Below are 11,002 nucleotides of genomic sequence, written 5' to 3' on the forward strand. Positions count from 1 at the left end.
CATAAATCCCTGACAATGTCCTTGATGCCTTCTCTTTACTTTGTGGGATAGATTTCTTCTGGCCCTGGGGATTTATTAACCCGAGGTCGAAAATTACATCCAGCACAACCTCCTCCAGAGGATGGCTGAAACAGCACATCTGTCAGTGTTATCCAGTGGAAACTGCTGACAAGCCATGGATATTAATATGATGCGCTGTTTTTGCCCCCCTCCTCCTCTAGATATTAATCTGTTCCAGATTACTTAATTTTATGTGGTTCTAATTATGTCCTAAAACTGAGGTATTAGCTCTGTTTCACTCTCCTCAGATGCTGTCTGGTTAATTGAGTACTTTCAGTGTTTTTTTTCTTTTATTTCAAATTTCCAGCATTTGCATTTTTTTTTGCATTTGGTTATTGCTAATTCTGTTTCTTATTTGTAAGAAATAAAGGTTTCCCCCCACCTCTTAGGTTAAACTGTGTTTGCTTAATTTAATCTTGCACCCTTTATTTAAGTATGTAACATTTGCAATTTTCCAGTCCTCCAGCATATGCTGATGCTTAGAAGGTTTATGACCAGTACTTCAGCAGTTTTCCCCCTTACACCCCTCAGCTATCTAGGCTGCGTCACTGACAGCCCGTTTACTTTTTATTCTATTAATTTGAGACCAATTAGCCCTTTTTAGTTCCTCCTCTATCAATGTTAACACTTTTTAAAAGTCTGAGCAACATCTTTTTGTTTTGCTGAGAACTTCAGCAGCATTTTATTTGGTAAAGTACTCATTTAGTACCCTAGCTTCCATAACTAAATCTTTTATATTCCCTAATCAGGCTCATTTCTCTTACTGCATCTTGACTGATTACGTCTTCAGAAGATTATTGCATTCCTTTCGAGATTTGTCCACTATTTTCTCTTTCCCTTTTTGCTTTTACATTTATACTTTTCTGCTGAACTTTCAATGATCAAAGCTTAAGGTATGTTTACCAGCATAGGTTATGTACACATGGAAGTAATTATGATCAGTACTTGTGCAAAGGAAATATGTTTTAAAGGGAAAATAACTAGTACAATTCGATTTGAGGAATACAAAATGAAATTGATACTCGGCAAAAAACAGTCTTGTATTGGGAACAAAATGTGTTGAACTGACCAGCTAATTTAGAAGCAATTCCAGGAACTGAGAATTCCATAAAGGCAACTATTAAGTATTCTTTCCAAGCTTTGGTTGGTGCATATTTTTTTCTCAATTGAGTAACTTTCGTTCACATCATCTATACCTGACTCAGTGCCAGTTAAGTGAAAACTCCTTTGTTTCTAATCCTGACTTTCATTATTTTGATGAGCATAATAATATGGCTGGACATGTAAACTTGTATGTAAAAAGTCCATTAGGATTCCCCAAGGATTGATTTTCCAAACATTTGCATATGTCAGTGTTATCCAATGGAAACTGATGACAAGCCACGGATATTGTTATAATGTGCTATTTTAGCCATGCCCATCAGAAACTCCTTGTATTACAGGTAAATGTACTTCACATATTTTCTTAACAGTATATTTGTTTTACAAACATCTATCATCAAGGTTAATAAGGGAGTAAATGGCTCACAATGATCAACATTTATTTCTGCACACAGTTTTACAATTGTTTAATAATGGTTAGGATTACAGTGAGTTTTTGTCCAATAAAATATTTGGCAATTACTCTCTTATTTCCCAATCAAGCTGCAGTTTGCCACATCTGCATTCCCCATAAACCCAAATATCTGCAGATAAAGGAAGGTACAATATTCACATATATGTTGATTGATTATTGATGTCACAATGCTTATAAAAAAGAAGCAGTCCCACAATATAAGCAAACAATAAAAACAATAAATTATCTGCTAGCTTCTGATCTGTGATAGTGTAGTCACTAAGAAATTTAAATTGTATGTATTGACATTGTCTTTTACACTTGCAATTATAGGAAATGGATCTAAATTTAAAAATGGATAAAATCTTTTAAAACCCTTGAAATATTTTCCCGAAATTGTATAAAATCTTAAATCAATATCCATATAATATTTTAACCTAAAATGCTAACTGGCTGATATGTTCTTGTTTTTGTGAGGTTATTGGTTGTGTGTTGCACCAACACCATCAAAATTACATTTTGGTTATTTATAGATGTAATAATTATTGGGAACCAGTTAATTATGCAAATGTTACACTTTATTTTTGTATGCAGGTATTACAAGTTTAACATAACATTGTTGTAGTTCACTATTTCCTCCGTGATGCAGATGGGCTAAAAATAAATCTGAAGACTAACGTGATCAACATCAAGGGCGTGCCCTAGTAAAACTATTAGAAGTCTTTTGCTGCTGTTTGTCATCTATATCAATGATTTGGATAAGAACGTATGTGGCATGGTTAGCAAGTTTGCAGATGACACAAAATTGGGTGGTTTGGTAGATAGTGAAAATGGTTATCAAAAATTGCAGCGGAATCTTGAACAGGCGGGCTGAGAAATATTTGATGGAATTTAACACAGAGAAATGTGAGATATTGCAGTTTAGGAGCAATAACATGGGCAGAACCTACACAGTGAACAATGGGGCTGTGGGGAGTGTTGTGGACCAGAGGGATCAAGGAATACAGGTACATAGTTTTGGTGAAAGTAGCATCAATAGGGTGGTCAAAAGGGCTTTTGGCTCCTTGGCCTTCATCAGTCAGAGCATTGAGTACTGAAGTTGCGAGGTCATGTTGCAGTAATATAAGACATTGATGAGGCCGCATTTCGACTATTGTGTTCAGTTTTGTGCACCATGTTAGAGGAAAGATGTTGTCAAGCTGGAAAGGGTGCAGAGAAGATTCATGAGGATGTTGCCAGGACTAGGGCCTGGGCTAAGGGGAGAGGTTGGGCAGGCTAGGACTCTATTCCTTGAAGCGCGGGAGGATGAGAGGTGATCTTATAAAGTTGCACAAAATCATGAGAGGAATTGATCGGGAAGACGCAGAGTCTCTTGCCCAGGGGGATCTAGAACTAGTGGACATAGGTTTAAGGTGAGGGGAGAAATATTTAATAGGAACCTGAGGAGTAACTTTTTCACGCAAAGGATGGTAGGTATATGGAACGAGCTGCCGGAGGAGGTAGTTGAGGCAGGTACTATTGCAACTTTTGAGAAACATTTAGACAAGTACATGGATTAGAGGGATATGGGCCAAATGCATGCAGGTGGGACTACTGTAGATGGGACGTTGGCCGGTGTGGGCAAATTGGGCGGAGGGGCCTGTTTACACTCTAAAACTCTGACTCTAATTTTGTTAAACATAGTTTGCCCTCAAGAAGTCTGTGCTGGTTTGCCTTAAATGGCCCATTTTCTTCCTGTTGACTGGATCAACGTTTTAAAGGCATTCCCACCACCAACATGAAACCAATCTGCTCAATTTATTCAAACTCACTTTCTTTTACTTTTGACGTTCCCCAGTTCCCCATCAATACTTGCATCCAAAGAAAATTGTAATCAATGGTTCTAACGATTTAGCCACCTTAAATTCAAGGTCATTTGGCTCATTATATCCTCACTGGCTAAGAAACTACAATCCATTGAGCTCTTCCTCTGACATCATAGTTTATCTAAGGCCATGTGTGCTGAGGGTTTACATCACTTACACACATTTATGCATTGAGTCCCAGACAGCAACCAGCTCCAGATTAAAGTTTAATTCCTTAAATATTCTAATAATTCTACCAGTAACCCTGTGTGCATTTTCCCCTCAGTTATGGATTACTGAGGTAATATGTTCCAATGCACCCAAACAGAGCCTTTCATAATTGTATATGTCAATTAAATCTACCATTAGCTGCATCTGCACCAAAGAAAACAACACCACTCTTGCCAGTGTTTCATGACTAATGTTCTTCAGTCCTGCAACTTCATTCTAAATCCCATTGCCATCTCTTGTGTCATCATTTCCTTCATATAATACGGTAATTAAAACTGTGTGCAGTACATTACTGTGGCTCAAGCTGGTATAATGCCCAAATTCACTTGGGTTGTCTTAGGAAACATCTGCATAATATGTTGGTAAAAATACATTTTAAATTGGCCAGAATTGAAAAAGGTTACAACTGAGAAAAGATATTAAGGTACATTTAATTTTAGTGTTCTAGACTGAATCCTGCAAAGATTGCACATTAAAATCAGATTTTTTTGTGGAAACGTTTTCAACATTGTTGAATACGTTTATAATGGTTTCAAGTTATTTCATATGTTAATATACTCTCATTTTATGTATGTCAGTCTCTTATTGATATTGGTTGGTATCCTTTGGAAGTTATTCACATATTCAAAGGGCACAACAATGCAGGGCTTTAAGATACATTTTTTACTTATTCTGCTGCATTTCCAATAATAGAATTAGCTTGTCTTTATATTGCACAGGTGTACCTTCAAAGGCAGTCAGACATATGATTTGAATACATATTTATTAACAGTAAGAGCACTTTAAAGAATTGATTATGTTATGTGTTTGATAGTCCAAACAATTATCATAGGCTGTTTACTCATACTGGGGTATTAAATCTTGAAAAGGATCCTACTGGAGCAGATGAAGGGGGAGCAAGACCGGGTAAATTGCTCGAGACACTCAGACAATTGAGAATTAATCATAGGGGGAACTACCGTCACCTAATGGAGGAGATGCTGGCTAATTACAGGCTAGCTCAGATCCTGGGGGAAGCAAGTACTACCGAACAAGCTGTTTCTACTGCAGTTATGCCTGCTAGAGAATCAGAGACCAGGTTGCAAGCAGATGAGGAGAATCGCCCTAAGGATGTAAACTGAACTGATGAAGATGTAGTAATAAATGAGAAATGCCTTAAGAGCTCATGCTTCCAGCATTGTGTATCCACTCTGTTATAATTTGTAACACCGCATGAGTTTTTGATCTCCATTGCATGTTTTTATTGTGTTTTGTGCTTGTAATTTAGCTTTTTGTTGTTCGGTCATCATAATAGTTAATGCAGTAACCATTGATTTTTAAAACCTATCTATAGCGCATTAATTTTTGTTGTAAAATTGTAAATGTAGTAAATGCATGATTTTAAAAAGATGTTTATGACATTGATCAATCCACCATGCTTTAGTATAAATATTAGTTATTTGTGAACTGTTCCTCATGGTATGTTCCTTGTGCAGTATTCAGTGAGAGAGATTTGTCTGTTTTAATGTCCAATAAAGCTTTACAGTATATCTGGACCATTGTTTAACTTGCTCATTACAAGTTAATTTGGATTTACCTTTTTCACCACAATAAATGATTGTAAAATAAAACGTGAAACCAGCTGGTTGTGTTTTACGTTTGGTAAGTGGCTTGTCTAGACATTACATTACATCTGCACCTGAACATTTAACACTAGAAAATTATAAATGAATATTTCAATGCATCAATGTTCTAAACTCTTAGTCAAATGCACCATTTTGCAAATGCTTGTAATACTTGTACTACTGTTTAATATATCATAATATTTGCACCCTGCTTTATAAGTAAAGCGAATCTTTGTTAAGAAGATAAACTTGATTGCATAAACATCTTTGTTTTTGAGGATCCTTACAGAGCAATAAATGCAATGTGCCGATTACCACAAAATATTATTATGGGGCATTTCCAAGGGAACACTCATATCATTTGGCTTGGTACTGGGTTTTTTTGTGCTGAAGTTGTGGTATATTTTAAAATTATGCAGACTAGAATTGATCGAATAAAAATATAAGAGCGCACTGTTCCTGTTAGAGAAAGATTTTGTGTGTAAATATATTGTATAATCAGCGTTATTTCCAGTCTAAAGAAGAGTCCCAATCCAAAACATCACCTATCCATTTTCTCCAGAGATGCTGCCTGTCCAGATGAGTTACTCCAGCATTATTTCTATAGTGTTTGGCATTTGCACACTCGTGTGTATGTTAATGATAGAATGAGGATACATTTTTTTTCCCCTCTGATTTTTATGCAAATTTCTGATTTTTTTTTAAAATTTGCTCAACAAAATTCAACCTAAAACTTGAGCTTGAATTGTACAGCTGAGTTTTAACTATTCCACACAAAACAACTTTTCTAAATGGCCTTATTATTTCACAGAATATGCAGGGAAAATGTACAATGAAGACAATGATCAAAGTACATAATTGTATATACTTTATATTTACAATATTTGGTACTGTTATATGAACAAGCAGCTCATCAAACATTTAATAAGCAAGTTTAATCACTCATGGTCCAAAAGGCTAGTGTTTTAATTGAAAATTAAAAATCTCTCCATAATTGTCTTGCAGAATGAGCCTAAAATTTAGTTACGTTGAAAATGAATACTTTTTTATTTTCCTGAGCAAAATCTTAGATTGCAATACAAAAAAATTATCAAAATTGTGTAACCTCATATTAAGTTTTATTTTGTTACTAAGTGACTATCTCACATTTTCTGTTTTCTGAAACAGATTTGTTTTTCCTTGCACCCATGTAAATGTTTTTACCTGAGGTCAAAAGCATTGTAGATTAATGAAGAACAAAGACATCCAAGTTTCAATATATGGTCCTAAATTTAGATTGGATCAACATTCTGAATATAAAACAAATCTCTTCACTTCCTTTCCAAAATATGATTATATGGAAGGTTATTTTGTGCAATCAAATTGATACTTAATGTCAAGATTTATATTTGTAAAATATAGTTTAAAAATATTTGAATTGTTGCTTGTTAATATTTCTTGAATGATCTGTTGAATGTTTCTATTCGGTTGTCCTCTTTCCATGAACTCCAACCCTTCCCAAACAAGAATGTAATATGTTCTGCTGGTAGACTTTTACTACTGTATATGTATTATTAAGACAATTGCTTTTGTGTTTTGCTCACTAGTTCCAGTTTCTTAAAGTAATACAATGCCTCTGCACTTTCCATTTTATATTTGAAATTTACAAGGCTTTTGCAAAACGTCTATGCACATGGTGGAGAATGCAAGTGTAATAGTATTGTTTTGTTTCTCACAGGGTTCCGCAGATCTTGAAGACCCCTGGTAGTTAAATAGGCTAGAATCGCTAAGAAATTCCTGGTTTGAAATATGGAAGAAACCTTCGTTCACACACCTTTTATTTACTACAAGGGAAATTAAAAATCCAAAGGATCTTTTAAAGTCATTTTGTCAGAAGGGCAGGAGGAACTTGATTGTTAGAATTATACACCATTTGTTCGTTTTTTTGCGTATTCTAATATTGCCACTCCTGTGCATCTTCCTGTAAAACAGTATTTTGTTGATTGCCTCAGACTTACTGATTGCATCTGCACCCAACTTGTTGCCTAAAGGAATGGTAATGCTGTAGCAGATGTGGTAAAAGTATCTGAGGTGCATGGATTTCTAGTTTAATTTGGAAGATGTACTGAGTACTGTTAATTTAAATCTAACTCGCCGGACATGAGCATGTACAAATTGCTGTATAAGGCGTTACTTGATTGCAAGGTTCAAGGTTGAGAGCTTCTGCACCTATCTCAGGCCCAGAGGGAACATGCAGTAAGCAGAATGCTGTAGAAATTTATTTCATGTAATTCTTCACTTCAATTTCTGCTGTACTACCAAATACTCAGTTTTCTCAGCTGTCCGATATGCAGTATATGTTGTCTACTGCTTGCTTGAAGATAACATTGCATTTGGCAATAAATATAGCAAATGTATGGTAAAGTTCCCTTATGATTTTAAGCATGTGTAGATTATAAGCTCTTGCTAAGCAGAACCTTTGGACAAAACTGAATAGATTAATTTATGCTTCTATGTCAATTGTCATTTGCCTCAGACATCCCACTCATTAATGCAGAAGTTGAAAATATCGCTATAAAATTTGCCTTTCTCACACAATATTGTAAATTGTGATTTTATTCTACATGTGGTTTTCTATTAGTATCATTGATTTGCAGCAGAAATAAAGACACAGCCTTGTGTAAACTGGGGTATAGTTTTGCAAAAGAAAATTGTTTGCATTAACAATTATAAAACTAGAGATCACATAGATTTATAAACGCAATTTAAAATATTCTATTGTGAATTTAAGCTTTACAAAATACGTTACTTAATTTTGTTCAGTGATTTTTTTCTTTTCATTCATTGTGGAATGGGCATGGTACAGAGTGGCTGTCTTTTAAGGTACTTGAAGATTCTTGGTTTGATTTGTATTTTCTGCAATAACACAATTTTACTGAGTACGTTTGAGCTGTGCATGTACTAAAGTTTGGTTTAAGCTAATGATTGAGGGGAAGGGGATTTGAGCAGCATCTGAGGGCAGAGAGAGCAATGAATGTATCCACTTGTACACAAAACACGTGCTATGGATGCCTTGTAAGATTTAAATGGGTCAGCTAGTCGGTTAATGGTGTACAGTTGAGAAATACCGTTAATTGTGATTGACACATACTGATGAGTGTTGCTGATTGGATTTGTATACAATGGAATTCATTTGTGATTCTCTAACTTTGTTTTTTCTCCCCCTCATTAAGTCCTTATGCTGGAAAGCTGCCTGTTACCATATACCCTTTGAACACTGGTGCCTACAACCAGCTGCCCCAATCATTTAGTTCATTGTGTAGGTATGATTCTTGGCCTAGAGAGTATGATTATTGCCCGTGTTTTTATTTATTCACTAGATTTTAGCTACACCAATAAAATGTCCTGAAGAAGATGATGTTAACAGGTGTTTTGACCCTTTGTTGAGATTATGGGGTTGTTTTAGGGATGGCGAGTGTCCAAGTGGTTTCTTACTGTCCACGGACTATCGACTCTGGTCCTTCCCTGTACTGACTATAGTATATTCCCTGTATGATATTTGTGATGTTTCATACAATACAGTGATCATAACCACCTTGTTATCTTCAATAAAGGATTGCTAAATGCATTATGACTTTTGTATTTACCGTTTGTATCATGTACATGCTGCCTGAGAATAAATCCTGTCATATTTTGGACTCCTATATAATAGAGAAAATCTGGTTCCTGTAATTACCTTGAGACTCTTATCCATGTGACTCGTCGATATGTCACTGCTATGAGTTTAAGAAAACAGTTAAAATAATTTTCACATTTACAATTTTAAAGGTCACTTTTAATCCAGTTGGGATACATTCAGCGCCCCATTAATTGAAGTCATATACAGCATAAAGGATTTGTGTTAAATGATGGAATTGTGCCCACAACATACATCAAAAGCATGGTAAATTTGTTTGGTTATTTTTCTCTAATAATGATGTGGATTAATGTAATAATTCTTAAATATGGATTTCTTAACAATATGTACGTATTAGTTGATATTGTGTTTAAAACATTCTCTCCTTTTAGAATGGAAGATGCTTTGGCCCTTCAGGTCATCAATATGAGCATGTAACTTTCCTTCATGCTTAAGAGATATCGAGCAATGAATATTCATGTATTTTACATTTACATATATTATATGTCTAATACATTCACTTCAGTGATATATCTTCAATCATTGGCATTAAGAACTGGAACATTCCTGCTATATACAATAGAACATACTTAATATGTTTGGTAAATAAAATACAAGGTTTCAAATGTTGTTCCAAAAGAATATAGAAAAAAAAGACCCACTGAGAGAAAGAATTGATCTTTGTAATGGAAACTTAGATAATACTGAGTGCTTGTTAGTCCAGTGAGCAAGTTGAGGTCTTTTGGAAATAATCAGGAACAACTTAGTGTTCTATTACTGAAGTCTCAAGGTAACTAATTTCTTATCTGTTGCACATCTTGAAAATAATTTATCGAATATTGTCCAATTTTGTGGTCGTTTTTGGATTCAGGATAAATGGCAAGCCAAAAATTCTAAAGCACTAACTTACAAATGATCAATTCTGTATTTAATGATTTACATTTTTTTTTTGTTAGTTTAGTTTAGAGATACAGCGTGGAAACAGGCCCTTCGGCCCACTGAGTTAGGCCTCTCTCTACTCACCTTGTGATTCCAAGTGCTAACCATAGAACATTATTTCTCTAAATTGATTGGAGATTGTTATTGGTTATTGCAGTATGATCAAAGCTTCATGCAAGTATCACATGATATCTTGAGATACTGCTATAGAAATATGTACAATATTCAGTTTCAGGGAGGGGGTGAATCAGTGTTCCCTTTTACTTTAGAATGGCTGTCCTTCACATGTACAATTGCACTTGCATTTCCCCCACATCATGCCCAGTTTCAGATCCATGTTTGCTTAGATGTTTGCTTAGATGGTGTAATGTGGGCTTTTGTGACAGGAAATGAAAATGAATCTTGAATTTGCCACTCGACACCCATTAAAAGTGCTATTTTGTTATGGTACCTGAAACCTCTGGCAACTTAGAATCAAAATTGTCTCGTTCTATTTCTCATTTGAATAATATCCTTTGGCACTATTATCATAAACTGCTGGCAAATTCCAGATATATGCAGATATGTTAGTTCTATCTCCTCCATCTCTCGACCTCTCCACTTTCTCTAAATTGTGTGTATATTTGTCCTAACTGTAGTACTCAATGAGCAGAAATTCAATGTTCCAATCTTCCAATGTTAAGTACCATTGCCTTGGAGCATCTTTAAATATTATGTTCCCCAACGATACACTTCACCCGCCATCCCGGTTACTATTTAAACCAGATATATTATATTTAACATCAATATGTACCGTGGACCACATATCGCTGACACATTTCGATTTCCATAGAATTATATTTCCTTCTCAGACAGTACATTATAAATGTTGGCTCCAATCAAAGTATCCAAATCAAAGAGGAAAAAAAAGAGAATTGCGTGCAGATACCACCAATTGAGCAAAATTAACCAATTATAGACAATAAACAATAGGTGTGGGAGGAGGCCATTCGGCCCTTCGAGCCAGCACCGCCATTCAATCTGATCATGGCTGATCATCCCCAATCAGTACCCCGTTCCTGCCTTCTCCCCATATCCCCTGACTCCGTTATCTTTAAGAGCCTATCTTGCTCTC

General features: G+C 35.3%; 1 protein-coding gene across 6 annotated transcripts in view; it reads left to right on the forward strand.

Moving 5' to 3' along the window:
- ppm1ba (protein phosphatase, Mg2+/Mn2+ dependent, 1Ba) overlaps window positions 1-8,901 on the forward strand; it is a 126,190-nt gene extending 117,289 nt beyond the window's left edge. For 2 of the 6 annotated variants that reach the window (XM_055639620.1, XM_055639621.1), the window contains one exon: window positions 4,560-5,225. In XM_055639620.1, coding sequence (XP_055495595.1) covers window positions 4,560-4,811 — 252 coding nt within the window. In that variant the 3' untranslated portion in view covers window positions 4,812-5,225. Of the gene's footprint in view, window positions 1-4,559; window positions 5,226-7,011 lie in introns of those variants that run through there. The other 4 variants (XM_055639623.1, XM_055639625.1, XM_055639622.1 and 1 more) reach the window with 2 other exon arrangements.
- Window positions 8,902-11,002: the final 2,101 nt, after the last annotated feature.

This window comes from Leucoraja erinacea, chromosome 8 (genome assembly GCF_028641065.1).
Source record: "Leucoraja erinacea ecotype New England chromosome 8, Leri_hhj_1, whole genome shotgun sequence".
Classification (NCBI taxonomy): domain Eukaryota; kingdom Metazoa; phylum Chordata; class Chondrichthyes; order Rajiformes; family Rajidae; genus Leucoraja; species Leucoraja erinaceus.